At 36.3% G+C, this 18309-nt stretch overlaps 1 protein-coding gene across 1 annotated transcript; it reads left to right on the top strand.

The window, feature by feature from the left end:
• The first annotated feature begins 762 nt into the window (after positions 1-762).
• Positions 763-11927, top strand: LOC131674211 (uncharacterized). The gene is made up of 5 exons (XM_058952727.1): positions 763-849; positions 2385-2535; positions 4433-4704; positions 4882-5432; positions 5512-11927. Exons 1-5 carry the CDS (start codon positions 763-765, stop codon positions 5858-5860), a joined length of 1410 nt encoding a protein of 469 aa, XP_058808710.1. The 3' UTR covers positions 5861-11927.
• The last annotated feature ends 6382 nt before the right edge of the window (positions 11928-18309 follow it).

Below are 18309 nucleotides of genomic sequence, written 5' to 3'. Positions count from 1 at the left end.
TGTTTTGTAGTCTTGCAAGTAAGGAACCTTCTCTTTTTTTCTTTTTTGCTCTTTTTTTTTGTGTAGGCGAGGACTATATTTTCGATACTTTTACTAACATTGGTTGAAGATTTTTGAAAGATTAAAACAACTTTTTTTCGAATTTTCTATGATAAACTAAAATTATCATTCGACATTTCACATTAACATTATTAACACACATTTAATAATAAAAACTAAGATATATGACGTAAATAGCACAATCTTCATCACATATAACATAGCTAAAGAATACTTTGAAATTAGGCCAATTAAGAGAGACAAAAAGTAGCTGTTTGGTGTAAAAATTAAGGGCTAGATGAAACCTATCCAGGGATCCTCGGAGCAATGTAAATAGATACTTTACTTAAACTGTAACTCGAGAACTTCAAGTTGGCAAAAAACACGTTTTTTAATTCTGTGAACCACGGTATGCATTTCAGATAAAAAGTTTAAATTGAAAATTTTAGGGAACTCAAAATGTAACAATTAAAGCTGTAGCGTGCTATTTTCGTTAATTAGTTATTGAAAAAAGTATCAATGACCTTTAGAAAATAGCCATTTTGCTATACTTATCTATCTATCTGGTCATAATCTTATTCATTAAATATTAAATTTTCTTTTGTTAATTACTTTACGGTGAAAGTTTCCGTTAATTATTTGTTAATAGACTTATTCACCATAACGTTCAGGTGTACGAAAGGTACATTGACGTTGCGGCCTTGCTCAAGGTCAGGATTGATAATGAGTGCAGTAATGTTTATAATTCTTGAAGCTACCGCAGATGAAAAAAGGAACATCGAAATTGTGGTGCAACAATTATTGAGATACGTATGCTCAATTTTCCCGAGTGCATTAGTTTCAACGCACGATTCCAGTTTTTTTAAACATGCGAAAGCACGACTGAAACCTCCACCACCGCAGATGGCCTTCGGCTTTTTCGACCATTCATTTAAAACCTCATTATCAATAAAAAAAGAGCGGAATATTTTTTAAACTTAGCAATCTATTGAAAAAATTAACTTTTCAACTATCGGATACCACTGGATTAGTTGGTGCATCATTATGATTCCAAGGACTATGACGTAAAGGGAAAAAGCTAACGTTGTTCAGATTTATCGAAAATAGATTTTTTCCGAAATGTTCGTTGCGAATCCAGTTATATGAATTTTGAATTAGCATTTATGCAATGTATGGGAAGCCTCAGGTGGATTTGCTTGTGACACGGAAAAAAACATTGCTATTTTAGAAGCTAAGGGCAACGGGTTGAAAATGGATTTTTTCACTCGCGACTAATAAAACGTAAACATGACAAATAGAATAAGCCGTCTTGAAACTCAATACTTCTGGCAAAAAGAAAAAAATTAGATGTACTTACGATAACCGTTAGTAAACTAACCAGTATATTAGTAACTAATTAACAGAATCCATAATAGAGGACATCTTTTTTTTCAATTATAATAACTTTCTATAAAGAAAATTAAAAACAGTTCTTTTTGCAATAAATATTCGTTAAGTTAAAAATTGTCATTTTCGAGGATTATTGGTACGTTTTACAATGACTAATGAACTTTTTCCATTTGAAATGCACACTGTGACTCTCAAAAATAAAAAAAAAATTGTGTTTTGCCAACTTTGAACCCTCAAAAAAAAAAGGATACAAAATTTCGAGTTACATTTTATGTGGAGTATCTATTTACATTGCCCCGAGGATCTCCGGGTAGGTTTCATCTATCCCTCAATTTTCGCACAAAATTTTCCCTCGTGGTTGGTTTAAATCCCATCTACCCACGAGCTTGGCATCAAGCGCACTCTTCAATAATAATGCAATACCACGACACTAGCCGCTACGGAGAGAATAAAAATCGTACGTTACGTGCATTTTTCTGGGTACAGCAGTAGCGACGCGAAGATGAGAAGATACGCGCGTAAGGAATGAATAAAAAAAACGAAAAAAGAGAGGAAGTCAAGCGTAAAAAGCTTCAGCGAATCTTGTGCACATGGCGCTTTTACTCTCCAGGCATGCGGGCACTGCTACAGCAACCACGTTATGTTCTGCCTCTCCTGCGGTCGAACCTCGCCTGTGTCCCTTTTTTTTTCTTTTTTGCGGCCAAGACGTTACGTGTACGCGCGTGTGTCTCTTGGTATTGGGAAAATTCTAGGGCGTTGGGACTTTATTCACCGTTGTTCGATTTTCAATTAACATTGTTTTGTTTCGGTTATTTTAAATTCGATGGAATTAGTGTAATTTATTGATGCATTGATTGAATTGAAAAATCTTTTAAAATTTGTTGGATATATTTAATTACAGAAGAAAAAAAAATGATGACGCAACGATTAAAAAACTCTTCATTTGTGATTGGCAGGCGGCGATCCTTCAGCAGACAGCCGAATACATATACCAGCTCGAGCAGCAGAAGACCCAACTATTGTCTCAGAACCTTCAACTGAAAAGACTGGTAGATCAGCACGAAGGGGGCGAAGTACCGACAAAGAAGCGCAAACACGACAGTCAAGGTATACATAATATAGGAGTGTTGTACGGACTCCGTTAATTGAATATTGGATGGACCGCACGCGAAATTTTCGATTGAACGCGCGTGGAAGTGGAGGAGCATCATGACTGCGCGGGAGGCTAAAACTAATGACATTTAATAGGCGCCCGCGGGCTTCCGTACGTTTTTCGACAAATTGCCCTTCTCCGCCAACGAAATCCACTTAATGTATCCTTGTGTGGTTACGTGCGTTGGTATTTAGAAAGATCGTACGAGGAATTTGATTTTCGGTTTTCATTCGAGCGATTTTTCAATTAAGTGCTGAGTGATATACAGCGAAAGAATTTTCTTAACTTTTGTTGTGTTTTCAGTACTAATAAGGTTGTTTCAAAATCAAATTCTTGAATCACTTGATTTGAAAAGCATTTAAGATGTTTTGATCGTAATGCAGTACGTTTATTTATTTCGCAATAAAACTTTTCGATTTCTTAGTTGACAGTGAAAAGAACCAGATATTAAAAAGCTCTCAATTTTTATTTTTCTATTCGATTCTCGACAGTACTTCTACACATAAAAGAATGCATTAATAAAAAACGATATTTATGCTGCCACAATGGAGTATTATGCCATTAATTTTAGGGGGGCACAAGCTTTCATTACTATTTTGCTCTCTTTTTATGGACCATTAAAAGTTATTACGCGCGTAGCCGCACGCAATTTAGCAGCGTGATCGACAATGCGAAAGTGAAAAAGAGAATCGTACGCTTGATTGATACAAGTTTAATCGCGCTCCAGGAAAGAAAAATCTCATTTTATCAAAACGAAACGCATAGTAACATGAATCTTGCGAATAGAAAACAGATCCCACGTACGCGTCGTGTATTATTAAGCAATTACAAAGTTTAAAAAGAAAGAAAAAAAAAAGAAAAAAAAATGCGCCTAGTCGATTTACGATCGAGCTCTTTGTTTATTTGCCAGAGGGGATGTCTGTAAGCGCGTGGGTGTGCAAAGCACGGTGGAGAGAGATTTCTATCGTTACGACAACTACCGTTTTCGCGCTCGCGCGTCGACCGTAATTCATGCTAATGCCGTATATGCAGGCGCGTGCTCACCACCACCGGCGTGGAATTGAAATTATAGCTCTGGCGAGCGCGTGTGGATTTCATTCTCTATGCGTATTAGCGCGGGATGGCGTAGATCGAAGATAGCCGAGCGGGCTTGCGGCCGTTCGCTGCTGTAGTTTTATTTTGCGCCCGGAAGTCCCGACCGTCGCTAATTGCCCCGTCGACTTTGACGATTCGGCCGGGGAGCATTGACGTAATCCCGGCTTGCCGGGGCCCCGCAGTTTTTACGGTCGCGCGGCCTGCGAGAGTCATTGAAAGCGAAAAACAAGGAAACAAGCGCCTAGCCAAATAAAAGGAAAACAAACGTCTTACGATCCTTGTAAATCAGCTTAAGAAAAGTAAAAGCCCATCGAGTAACGGGCAAAAAGCACAAGCGAAGGCAAGAGGGGGAAAAAAGCAGCCGCGGGAGCTTTTATCGCGTCACTGGAAACGAAATCGCTTCCTGGGCCGAGTTGTATACAGAAGGCGCGCGCGATACCTAAAGTACACGTAAGGGACGTCAGCTCATTTTTCGCGCGAGCGCTGCGCGCTGCCGGCAGCGACTTTAGTGTGCGTGTTCGATTGTTATCCGTGGAATTTATCGCGGCCTTCTTGACTCTCGCGCCGAGCTATATTCCCTCGTATGACTTTTGTTTGCGCTTGTTAAAATTATGGGCTCTAGAGGTGCGTCCTCCGAGGGTTTTGCCTTTTGGAAGGGGATACAACGATTAGACTCCCTACCCATCTTGATTAGGCAAATTTAACGTTTGCCTCTATAAACTTGTCACGTAACCGTAATCTTGCCTATTTCCACAGCTATGGTAGTGAGTCTACCGGTGCACGTGAGCGAAAGTGGCGATGAAGGCTTAGGCAGTATGTCACCGGAACCGTTGTCAGTGATCACCGTGTCAGCCGATGGCCACGCGTCTGTCGGCAATAACGATCACGTTGCCGATTTGAAGCGTCAACTCGAAAGAGAACGCAACGCCCGAGCTCAGCTCGAGAAACAGATGAGGAATCTGCAGAATCAACTCTTCCCCAGTGATCGTTACCGCGAGGAGCAGCTCATCGCCTACCAACCTCACGAGGTACTTTAACTTTCGTCAATCAGTGCCGATATGCGAATCTAGTCGGACAGCGTTTCGTTCTTTTTTTATTCGTCTTCAAAATTCATTCCAACACTCGTTCAGCGTTCGCGAAAAATTTCTCTTCTAAAGTGACGATCACGAGTTAAAACGTTAAATTAACATTGAATAATTTTATAGGTTATCGAACACACAAACAACGTTCTCCAACAGGATTTGGAAGATGGTATACCGGGTCTACAAGTTGTTTCTGTCGTATCGGTACCGACGGTCGGGTCGACGCAAACCGTAGAAACGAGTAACGCCGACTCGAATACACCACCACTGTCGCCGCAACCAGCATGCGAGATAATCGTACCGAACAATGTGAATAACGACGAGACAGTGATTTCAAAAGAAGTTAGCGTTGCTGATATATTACAAGTGGAGTCGCGACCCACCAGTCCCCAACAGCAGCACGTAGCGAAAATCGTAGCGTTCGCTGGCGTCGGCGGTACAGTTTTCACCTCCGCCCTCGACGAGCAAGCTGTCGCTCAAAATGGATCATTCAGTCCTGCCTACGCAGCGACACTCACACCCACGACTGTCACCAACAAATTCGAATCTGCAAGTCAGTTTATCACGACTAGTCCAACAAGGCCGTTCTCACCTGATCAGGACAGTAGTCAACAGAGGTTGCCAAGTGTACTCGAGGCTGCTATGAAGGCTGAACCCAAGGTCGAGGTCGAGAGGTAAGATTAACCGTCATTTTCTGACTGCTGACTGTCTATGGGAATAGCCAGTTTGACGAGTTGCTTTCTTATTTTGCAGGTTACCGTCGCCCTCGAATTCGTTAGACGACGGCAGTGCGCCGCAAGCGCGATTGTACCTAGCGAACACGTCGCGGCAGAATTTGGAAACGATTGTCGAGGCGATTCGCCACTTGGAGGGCGATCATTTGTTCAGCGACGAGCCGGCACAAGACGTACCTCTGGCGTTAACGAACAAATCCAACGTTACGAATAACAGTGTGAGCACCAAACGATTGCACGCCGAGGTCAACAGTTTTCTGCAGTTCAACAACGTGCAGCAGCAATCGCCTGTGCAATCGCCATCGTCGCAGACGCAAACCGCCACGCAGCAAGTGCGGCCTGGTGTGATTGTCGTCAAACACTCGTGATCCGTAGCTGCTCGTGGTCTCAAGTCATCGTCGTCCGGTATCACCACCACCACTAGCGCGTGAGAATGGACACGCGAGCTGTTAAAGAGATGAGAAGGAAATGAAAGAATAACGAAAAACACGATCAAATTCGACGAAGTTTCATTCTGTTTTCTTTTTCTTTTTTTTTTTTGTTTGTTTTTTTCTTTGTTTAAAATAATCTGTGCCAAATAATGGGAAGTACCGTGACCATTTTGTTCCTTCATCCGTAGGTGTTTATAGAGGATAGTGACAGAAACACAACACGACTGACTTTGCGGACACACGAGTGTAATGTTTTATTTTTCTTTTTCTTTTTTTTTTTGTTTTTCATTTTTTCATTTTGCGAGAACGTGCGAGAATGAGAGAGAAAGAAACGTTGATTGCTTTTTCGTTTGAATACTGTTTTTACCTACATCACTTGAATCAGTTTTTTTTCTTCAATTCACTTTGTTTTTTTCTTCTTATTCTATTATACCCTGTGCATCTATATAATACCAGTTATATTAAGCGCACGAGCGTTAAACTCGGGACTATACTGTTCTAATTATTTTTTTTTAAATCGAAGAAGAATGAAAAAGACAACAACATATACATTGAGAGAAAGCAAGAGAGAAAGAAGTTTAGCGCGTAGTAGTTTATGCTTAGTGTTTAAATAACTAAACATAAAATTTTAAGGTATCTCATATTACATGTCTTTAATTGATAAAACAAGTAAAAGGAAACAACCCAGTGGTACGCGTTGCGTCGCAATGTAATCGCCCCAAGTCGAGTCGATGACACTTTCATTTTTTTTTCATTTTTAAGATTTAAGCGAGGATTCAGACAGACAGAAATGAAACAAGCAACATTTGTAAGCTATAAGGACAGTTTATAATTAGTGTGTTAGATACGTAGGAATTGTTTAGCGCTGCGAGAAAATGAAGTGCGATAGAGATAAAAAAAAGTGCTATTTGAGCCTGGGCTGCATGTGTTCTTTTCTTTTGCGATATCTGTGCAGCGCAAATTTACCTGAGTAGAGTCACAATGCTGCCGAATATGAGCGATTAATCGTGCGAAAAATGATAACCAAAGTCGCGTTTCATTTTTCCTTTTTATTGCTTGTGTAGATTTTAAAGAAGTCTAACGCGATGTGTCGGAATAAAGGGTGGAAGTTTTTGAAGAATAAGAGGAGACGATGGATCATAAGTGGTCGGTATGAAAATTGAATCGCGTCTCTTATTATCGACAGAAAATTCTAAACAAGCTTGCATTATTGCGTTCTTCTTAGAATCGAATACGAGCGAAATGGAATTCGATTGAAAAAAAATTAATGTACAAATTCAAATTTAAAAGAAAGCTCTGCTAAATTTAGAAAGATTATCTTGTAATGGAATCATTTGTTTCTGAACGCGTTCATATTTATAAATGATTAGAAAGCGTTTGAAAATAATTCACAAGAATCATCAGAGATTTTGTAATCTAAGGAAAGATGCAAACAGCGGCATGCTAACGTGTGAAGTGACGCATCACAATTATAATAGCATTAATAGATTTAGAATTTGCAGGATTATGGTTGGCATTTGAATTGGTACCTCGACGCAAAGAAATCAGAAACGAAAAGATGAAAATTTGTTCAACGAGGACCATTTAAGGCCTAAAAAAGAGACGAAAAAGAACAGTAAAACGCACGTTCGACGACGAGCATTCGGTTCGAGTCAAAATGGTGAAATTTTTTTCAAAACTTTAACGCTTTTCTCGCGACTCTTAGTTTCTTTATTAATTACGGACTTGGAAAAAGAAAATTATTTATTCGTTTTCTCATGTACAAGAAAAAAAATACTTTTACATTTTTCGATTACGCATTATTGATAATTATACTGCGTAGTCACGTTGCATTTGTTCTCGTTGACGAGATCCTCATGACGTGTGAAACGCGCCAAGACACTATTGAAAAGATATTTTCTTAAGTGAACGGACTAATATTTTTATCTATTGTTGTTTCGGATATTTGTGTATAAAAGAAAAAAAAATGACACGAAATCGTAGTAGGAAAGCTTGTCGATCGACGGCGAAATTTTTTTTTTTTTTTTGGCCGTTAAATGCGCAATGGCAAGTGCGCACTTTGTATACGAAAAAATAAAACAAAAATTAAGGATAAATTGTAAAAAGTAAAAGAATGGAAACGCATCACGAGCGTGTTAGTAGTACGTTTAATAAGCATTTAGTGAGAGATCATCATAAGCTTAAATTGTTTCTTTTTGGCGCTTTGAGTATACAGCTCGTGTTTTTATTTTACTATAATCACTTTTTTGTTATTTATGTAAAGCGCACTTGAATTGTCAGGCGTATTAAAATAGCGTTGACGTGTATTTCTGAGCTATGAGCTTAAGTGCGTTTTCCTTTCTTTTTTTATATTAACAAGCGATTTTTGTACATGTTTTGTAAATTTTTGTACGCTTAAGCTATTTATTATTCAGATATTATATAATCTATGTAATACCAAAATTATTAATCATTAGGTAAAAATCTCTGGAGAAGAGAAGTCGAAATTATTACAAAGAAATTTAATCTTAAGGAAATAGAGAAATACACGTCGGCGTAGTACTATCAAATTTTTGTAACAGGCTACGAAGGAACAAGCCGAAGCCAAATTCGTAGTTGTTAAAATAAGCCTTTAGTGCTCATGAAACGTCAAAATTGAAACACATTCATTATTGTAAATAATGCGAATCACCACTAATAAAAATCACTTGTGAAATTGGCTTCGGTGGCATTTTGATATGTTATATGTGGAAGCCTGACATTGACGTACATAGAATTGTAAGCAATTAAAGATAACATTCATTGACTCCGCATTCGCATAAGTTCGAAAAATGAAACAAACATTTTTCAACGCATTTTGCATCTCGCTCAGGTGTGTGTTGCTTTGTTCACGTGAGCAACGAATAACGTTGAAAATTGTCTTTTTCTTTTTTCTTTTTTTTTTATTATGAAGAAAAACCGAATTTATTTGTAAAAAGTAAATTTCTACGTTGGTACAGCAGACTATTCTTTTTTTTTATTCTTTTTTTTACTGTAGTTGTTAAGTACATGGATGACCTCGCATTCGAATGTTGCGGACATAAAGATGATAAGAATGTAGCCAACGCTTGAAATTTTTCGTAGTCAGAATAACAGAACACTACAACAACAAAAAATACTATTCGAGTTATTCGTGGTAAATGGCGACTGAAAAGCTTTTGCTTAATTACTTTAAGCAACAAGATTGCGTAAGTGACATTGTTAATAAGTTTTCACGAATTTGCTACTTTTCGCGTTTATCGAAGACTTGTAATAAATACTTCCATCGACATAAAGCTTTTTAAATGAACGATTTTATAGTCGATCTCCAGTAGTTTATGTGAACTACTCATGAGGTTACAATTCTTCGGTATGTATATGTTACAGAATCAGTTTTTTGTATTCACGCTAAAATTTTTATCACACATTTGTAACAGCTTCAAAATATAACTCTTTCTCATCCCACTTAAATTTGTGTTTTATTTTACTAGAAGCACATTAATTTTTTAATTCAAACGGTCGCCAACTACCTTTAAATGTGAAAGAATATCAATTAAGTCAAAATAATATTTTATTCAGATTAAAAATACTAAAGTTAAAAAAAATTTATAGAATGTCGGGGTAAAATATTTGGGTGCAGACAGTAAACGAGAATATGAAAGAATGAGTGATTGATAAAGATCAAGAATGAAGTAATTAAAATAAAACACGTTTGTACACATGATACACAAAGCACACACTAATTTTTTTACGCAACCAAGATTAATTGGAACTTGCGATACATTTTAGTATTTTCGTTAACACTTTTCGTCCGTTCAAGAACGAAAGGAATATTTTGTAAAATTCGTTTTCATTCACAGATAATGCGTCACTAAACGTCTTTTCATTCTTTGAGTAAACGATGCTCTTAACAAGGTCGAATTTTAATATTAGATAAAATCATAAAAATTTCAAATAAACAGAACAAAAGTACGAGCTTTTTCAAAAACAAAAATAAACATAAAAAAATGAAGCAAATGACTGAACAAGTAAAAGTTGCATTCACGTACTAACTAGAAGAGAATTCACACTTTCACATGATATACAGTACAGGGATAGAAAGAACTGTCGTTAGTTTAAGGTGCGTTTAAGATAAATAAACAAAAGAAACACATAGTAGAGCAAACAAAGAAAAATAAAGTTGTCGAAAAAGTTCCTCGTGCCGAGGTGTGTTTATATATCGTGCAAAAAGGAATTTCATAGTTAATAATTAACAAACTAACTGCCATTATATCGGAAAAACTGAAAAAATACAAGCGGTGGATATTTTGTTCACCCTACAATGTACAGAGAGACACACGCACGTTCAATTGAATTACAAAAATCCGAACTTCCTTTAAAATTAAATATCACCAACACAATGATTACACGAAGTCATCTTTACATGCAAGTTTGTTTGTTGTGTATAGAAAGAGTTGACAAGAAAAAAATTTCTCGCGCACTAATATTAATATTAGTAAGGTGTTATTTCCTCTTTTGAATACTAAATGGAGATGTCAGAGTAAATAGCAAACATAAGACTTGAAACCACGGAAAATAAAAAAGAGACCTCTAATCTGTCGACTTAGTTCGCATTTAATACATTTTTCAATGCTAAACTGTATAACCAGAGTGTATGACGCGTGTTTTAAGGGGGAACAGAGTAGCAAATTGATCTCTTGGCGTAATTTTACATAAACGAAACGATCTTTTTACAAATTTTGCGATGAAAAGAACATTTTAATGTGCTAGAGTCATAAGATTAAAGAAAAAAATGAAGTTAATCCCCCAAAAGTTGTTTATAAAATTTCGATCGTATCTATATTTTTTGTTTTGCTAAAAAATAAAAAAATGGCAAGAGCTAGTGTCTAAAGATAATTTTTTTTATATTATGTGGTAGTTTTAAGATCCAGAGTTAGAGACTTTCATTGTGAGCGCCGATGAAAAGTCTGGAGCACGTACAAGTTCCCTAATAAAAATGAAAAATGACAAAAAAATTTTTTTGCGAGCATACACACATTTATACACGGACACACGTACCACATACACATACACATACATTGGACATTCACGAAAAAAAAAATTTTTTTTTAATAATTTGTTTAATCCTGTAAAAGAAAAATAAATTTTTTGAGAACGAAGAGAGAAAAAAGACAGAGAAGTGAAACATCCGAGTGAATCTGCACGGTGAAAAATAGAAAACAAACAAAAAATGTATTTCTAAGTAGATACGCTTTCAGAAAAATCAATCCGATATGTCGTTCGACAAACAGAGAAACGAAGCAAGTAGTGAAGTGAAAAAGAAAAACGCAAAAAAAAAATAATAACGCGTATATGAGAGAGTGAGTGAACGAGGGAGAACGATATAAATTAAATGAAGAAAAAAATAATTCTCTGTGATGTAATTTTATGACTTGATTTTATTTACTGCGATTTATTAATTATTTATCGAAAGAAAGAAAAAAAAATTTTTTTAATAACATCGATCATTAAAAATGCACTGCATCTTGAATCGACCCCCCCCCCCCCCCCCGTTTATTGTTTCTTTTCAAACACTTATTATTATTGTAATAATTGTACAAGTATGTCTGCGACAGGCATGTAGGTTTTTAAACTATGTGTATCGAGCGTTTCTTTTTATCTATTTCTTACGGTTATTATTGTAATTAATTGTAATGCCATTTTTATCACCAATAATACAGCTATTTTTCATTCATTATCATCACCATGGCGTAAAAAAACAGAAGGAATGTAATGAATTACCTCCTTGCTTAAGTGCACACGGAAAAGAACAAAAAAGCCTGTTTTTAACATTTATATACCTTCAAACAATGTTAAGAACATGTTTGTCGCTATTATCGTATGATGTTTTTTCTCTTTTTATTACAGCATGGTACAATTTTCATCGGAAGAAAATTACAGAATAAGTTAGAATTTTTTATGTAAAAAAATATTATCAGTTAAAGAATTTATTAAATAATAAATTGAAAAAAACGACAAGTACATCTCTGTTCTCATTATTCAAACAACCATTCCCCAATCCAACCAAATAATATTGTTAGTTTATTAAAATAATTATTTTCTTTCATTTTATTTCAAGGTATAAAATGATGAAATACATTCCTAATGAAATCATCTTGTGAAATTTTCCGTTTTTTTACTATAAACTAACTCGAAGAGAAAATCTAAGTGAATAGTACATTTGTTGGTCTCTCGTGAATGAACTCTTGTATCTTGAAAATTCACCCGAGTCCACCTGAATAATACAATATGCTGTACAGTATGATGGAAGAAGAGCTAATAAACTAATATTTATCTCCGCGTCGATATTTCATTTTTATTGTGAAGCTCCCTTGACGCGAGGCTTGTTGCCGCCTCGAAGCTCAACGGGGAAGAATTTACTGAACGAAAAATGGGCGCGAAATCTCGATGAGCACTCGAGTTTGAATCCGGCCGAGGAACAGGTTAGTTAATCGAGGTGAGTGAGTATACAGAGCGATTAAAAGAGCGTATCTCACCAAGTCCGATCTTGTAGCTATATTTGTTTGTTTTTAGGGTAGTAAAACGCGATGCAGTATCTGCCTAAGAGAGGGAGAGAGAGAGAGAAAATAGAGAAAGCGAGAAAAACCCGCTGCGCACAGCTAAGGTCGCTCCATTCCGCCGAGCGCTTGCGAAAATAAAGAAGCGAGCCTCTAGAGCGCTAGAATTTCTACGGACAGCTGCACGGGCATCCGAAAAACGCACAGGCGTTCGGCCAGTACAGCGTTTCGCAGGGTGAATCCCCGGGCTGATCTTGGACCTCCTGGGTGTTGACGGTGGACACCGCGGGTGGCCACGGGCGCAGTCAACGGAGATCTCGCTGCTGCCTTCCCATTCGTTAAGCCTGATTTCTCTCTGCTGCAGCAGAATATTACTTTTTCATCTTCACAATGTTAATGTTAAACAATCAATTATTTATATTCATAAATGACACATGGTTTACTTTCTGTGGACATAGGAAATTTTACCTAAACATAATATAATTTACTTTCTCGATACGGTGACCAATCCATTTTTTCTATTATATGCTAGAAATTCGTGAATCCAATCTTTACATGTCGCGCTCAGACTCTACACTATCACCTATTTACAAATAAATCAATTAAACTGAACGAAAAGGTGATGTTTCTTGAAAAGTTTTGGACTAAACGTATTAGGGTCTGATTGACTAATACGGAAACTTTGTCTAATGAAACTGCAAAACTTTTCCGATAATTAGTCGTCAATTATCACATTACTATCGATAATAGTTGTCAGTTGCAAGATGTAGCCGAGAAGGACAACTAGTGGACCAGATAATCTTGTTCTTGTAAAAGTTGTAGAGCCAATGTGCAGTTAATAGCGCTGCAAATGCAGCCAATAGAATAGCTAAAACAATTATTGATAATTATACTACTTGATAAACTAAGTAAAAGATCGATTATTCAACCTAATAAGCAAAAACAAAATGTTATTTAACTGATTGACAAATCCGTGAACAGCAAGTAATTGTCCGCCGAATGAAAAAAGTTAATAACTCACTCATGTTAATACTCTGGTATTATTTATATTTATTAATTGTTCCTCCATCATGTCCTCGTTGATGCAGAACTATCTGTGACTAAAAAATAATTAGCGATGATCACTTCACGCAATTTTTATTGGAGGTACGGTAGCATACAAGATTTTCGATTCATCAAATACGTCAAATTCAGACGTATCGATCGTATAGATATAGCAATCCTTTCGATATGATAGTTTTGATCATATCATATAGGCTGTATACGTGTGAGCTGATTCTGATTCCTATTTGTCCATCGTGATAATATTGTTTTGCGAAAATTTAGAATATTGTAGTGTATCCAGTTCGTATTTTAATTGACAAGCTCTAAACTAAAGCCCGCATTGTGTAAATAGTTCTCGTAACGTATCGGAAAAACTTTTCCAACATTTTGGCACTTCCAATTTTATACAATTGCTTGCTCACTTTGACCAATCACCAAAACCAGACATTTGAAACTCTGCATTGTTCTCCGTCGTCTGCCCGTCATAACGGCATGGTGTCTGTACCCCAGGACTTTGCTGGAAGAAGAAAACAGAAAGAAAAACCATTTTCCGCCGTCTCCACGCGAAGATGCTGTGGATTTCGGCATACGAAAAATTTAGATATGTTAACAGATCCGATGTAATTTTTTTTACATTTGTGGTAAATTTTTAAGTGCTAAATAATGTAAGAAGTAATCTGATAAGTTGATAACAATTTATGAAATATGCTTCGATTCATTCATAATAAATTCAAATATGTACAGGATCCTAGTATAATTTACACTTATTGCATAATGACGTTATCTTCGTGAGGACATTTTATTTTTCTCAATTTCTACTTTTAAAACTGTTTTTTTAACAATCGTCTGGAATAAGAAATGAGATGAGAACCCTCATTTTTCCTTTAAGAAAAAGGTTGAGCATCTGCGCTTTTGAGAAAGAAAACTCTGCGAGTCGGTAAGCAGAGAGTTAGAGATCCGAATTCTAAGTAAACGCAGTAGAACTCTGAGAAAAAAAACAAGCTTGGGTTCGACCGGCCTCTTAGAAGTGGACCTTTTTCTCTCGCTTTCCCTTAAAACAGACAGTGCGCACAAACAGCCACTCACAATGCTTCCTGGAAAGCTCGCTTAGCGATAGGGAGTCTTAAAACTACATCCTGTTTTTGTTTTTCACTTCCTTTTTGGTCTTTTCTTTGTCTCCAACATTTTCTCATTAGAAATATCTTAAGAAAAACCTTTTAATTAAGGTATTAATTACAGTTTAATTAATACCTTTCGATAAATAAAAATTATGACTCTCTAAGATCCTTAATTGAGTTTTCAATCTAACCATAGGTCAGAAAGTATTGCAAACTAAAGTAAAGTCCATAATTTCAAGTCAGTTTTTAGTTATTTTTATACTTCCTTATTATTAAACTTCGAGATTTTTCTACGATAGTCATTTTTAGGAATCACATTATATCATTATTAAAATTTACTTTTTAATAACAATTAAGGTTTGGATAAATAGAATATAGGTTCCACTAGTGAACGAGAAGCTCAATTTGAATAATAAACTATAATGCTATAATTTTCAATTGACTGGAAGCAAATTCAAAGACTATATTTCTTTATCTTCATATCATATTTACAATTTAATAAAGGCAAAAGAAGTAAATTCAATAAAATATAATAGTTGCTTAGAAAAGTATGTATTTAAAAAAATTTCGAATTACATTTATTTTTCTCATAATGGCGCATTGTCACACGTAGTCGTAAGTAATTATTTGTTAATTATTCTTATTGAAAACGGTGTGGGTTTTTCTCTCCAAATCAATTCTTGAAGCGCCATCTCTTAAGAAAAGTTGGTAATAGAAAGGCGTCGTTCGGCGGTCTGTGCGGCCTAAGCGATCTTTTGGAGATGTTTGAGTTATCTAAAGGGCCTCAAGGAGTAAAAAGGGCCTCAAGCAATAAAAAGCCTTGCGCGCTCCGTCGGCCCCGCTCGCACACGCACTTTCGCTTTCATTCTTGACCAAGGATAGTTTCGTCTTCAGAAGGAAGGATGCTACTCGAATAAGCCAAGCATCCGTATATCAACTTTAAAGGAACAAAAGTTTTCATGAGCCAATCTATTTGTTAGCGCGCAAAGCTACAAATTTCATTTGTTTTCCGATTGTTTTTATTGAAATAAGCAAAAGTAAGTTAGAATCAAGTAAACTATTCATCTGTTTTCTTTTGTCCGAAGATATAATGCATAATTGATTAAAATATTAATTTATAAGAAAAGGTATTACCGAATTATTATTTGTTTTTGGTTTTCATTTTTTTTTTTCGAGTTTTTATATTAATAAGAAAAGAAATTATCGAAATTTGTTTTTTGGATCTTCTTTTCCTAAATAACTGTGTATCTTTTATTTAATTTAAAGATAGAATACGCTCGGCTGTTTTAGTTACTTTTCTCTTAACAAGTGCTCGTCCCATTTTTAGCGTCGTGCACAAACTCAAAAGAGCAACCCTGAGACACATCTTTGCAAGATGTACCTGAGAATGATCCAATTTACATGTAATTTATAATTAATTATATATTTTTAAAATCTACATTATTTTTGCGTCAATACCATTAATGCAAAAGAAATATGGTCTGAAATTTATTTTTCAGATTTGGTTTGCTGCAATTATAGATTTATTGACTTTGATTCATAAATAGATGTAATACTTTTAACAATGTCAGAAAATACAACTATTGACGTGTATTTGAAAAAAATATTATCAAAATCAATTGTCATTTGTAATTGAACATTCATTGATAATCAGGACCTAGATTTCAAACCTAATAAATGATTATTTTTGAATCTATAGCTTTAAATACGATGCTACGTAGAACACGTATGAATTTATGATATGTAAAATTTTAAAAGATATAACAGATAACTTTTATTATGCGATAAATGAAACATTGAAGTGCTTATAAATAATTTAGTAGATTTTTTTTAATTACTACACGACGAATCGTGAAATCTTCACAGTAAATTTTAAGATAAAAACGTTTGTAATATCTGTCGAAAGCAAGTTAAAAAAAATTAAGTTTCGAGTTTGTGATCACGTCGGTAATAGAGTGAAAAAAGCGTTCAAGCATAAAATTACCGTAGAAGTTAAACATAAATACGCCTCGTAGACTGCGGAGAGCCGAGTTGTATAATTTTGCTATCCATCGACGAACCTCTCTGCAACTTGGCAAGGCACCGAAAGATTACTAAACTCAGCTTAATCCCCGAGATTATTTTTTGATTGTGATCTATGTTCAGCCAACTCCTATCACTAAGACATTTTAGAATCTTGAGGATTAAGATTAAGTTCCTCCTAAGCAAAAGTTGGACCTAAGACTGAATTTTCGTTATTTCTGATCGGAAATCTGACCTTGTTATGTTACGGAGCTCAGACCTATATGCCTGGTAGCGTTGACTATAGCTTACTTATATTTTACTTGATTGCTTAGAAATTCAACTAAATAACATTGGTCAATCTTTTTGAATGAGACGCTATATGTTCACTTATACAAATAACTTCATATTTGTTTTGGACCAGAGAAATTTTTTTGATATGTGACTAAGCTGTTAAGCTTATATCTTTGGTAGTATTGACTATAATTTAGTTATATTTCGGTTGATTATCTCACAATCGAACTCAGGTAAATTAGTAGATTTCTTGGAAGGAAATTGAAATTGCATTGAGAAATTCAAGTTTTTTTACTTGATGTAGCGTATTTCTGAGAAGAGAAAAACATTCTTAGAGTAAAAAGATCTTAAAATCAAAGTTCAATCTTGATATTTAAGATTTTCATTTAATTCAAATACATTGTTTTGCGTGCAGTATTCGGCCGATTTGCGCTCCTTGCGTCGAGAGCGAGTACAATTTTTATAGTCTGTGGTTTCGTCGACAGAGGCCTCAACATTTGTTCCCCCTAGCTCTGGCTAGCATATGCCACCTCGAAAACGGAAAGGAGAGACGGTTTAGTCTGCCAAACGCGCGAACGCGCGAACGAGGATAAAAAGAAAGCAGCCGGTGGTCTCTTTCTTTTCGCGTTTGGGGCCCGTGCGGGAAAATCCAAAATGTAGGGCTACACCCTCGGGTCCCGCTGATTGGGCCCTTGTCGGGAGAGTTTTTTTACGAGCCTCTCGCTGCTGCCGACAACGCGAAGCCGCGGGTAGTTTCTCGTGGAAAATTACGAAGCACGCCTCGCGTTGATCATCGGGCCGCTCTCGTGAACTCGCAACGCGCGTTATCCGAATGCGATCGCCTAATATCTGGTGCGCCTAATAATGCTTCGTTTGCGTGCTCGTCAGTGCGCATCCCTCGGCAGCTCGACGTGACCAGCGTCGGCTCACGAGGCGCAACTGCTCCCCCTATACGGGAGCGCGTCTCCGATGTACGCGGCATTGGGCCCTAATTCTGCGTCGCTCTCTTGCTAGCACTACAGCGAAGGGCTGACGCGTGCGTCGATCTGGTAAGCGAGCGACAAACGGACCTGAATCACCGATAATATCGCGTCTCCATCTAAAGTCACCTTATTTCTACTATGGTCGTTGCGTGCTTTTACTTTGACTTTCCACTTTATTTTATTTCTAGGAATCTTAGCATTCTGTTTTATTTGAAGTATTTAAATGGCTTCTGCTCCACTTATGACTGAGGTTTTTCGTGTCAGCTAAATAGATTTTCTTATTTTTTCCTTTTCCTCTTTTGCGATATTTACATTAGTTAGCTTAACCCCGAGTTGTTTGCACAAACCACACCTTAACGGCATATCCTCCAGCTGTTTATGAGGCTTCTTTT

The sequence above is a fragment of the Phymastichus coffea genome, unplaced genomic scaffold, assembly GCF_024137745.1.
Source record: "Phymastichus coffea isolate CEN01 unplaced genomic scaffold, Cenicafe_Pcof_1.1 PCOF00219, whole genome shotgun sequence".
Classification (NCBI taxonomy): Eukaryota; Metazoa; Arthropoda; class Insecta; order Hymenoptera; family Eulophidae; genus Phymastichus; species Phymastichus coffea.
Note: the sequence above shows the minus strand (reverse complement) of the source record. Positions and strands in the feature narration are given on the sequence as shown.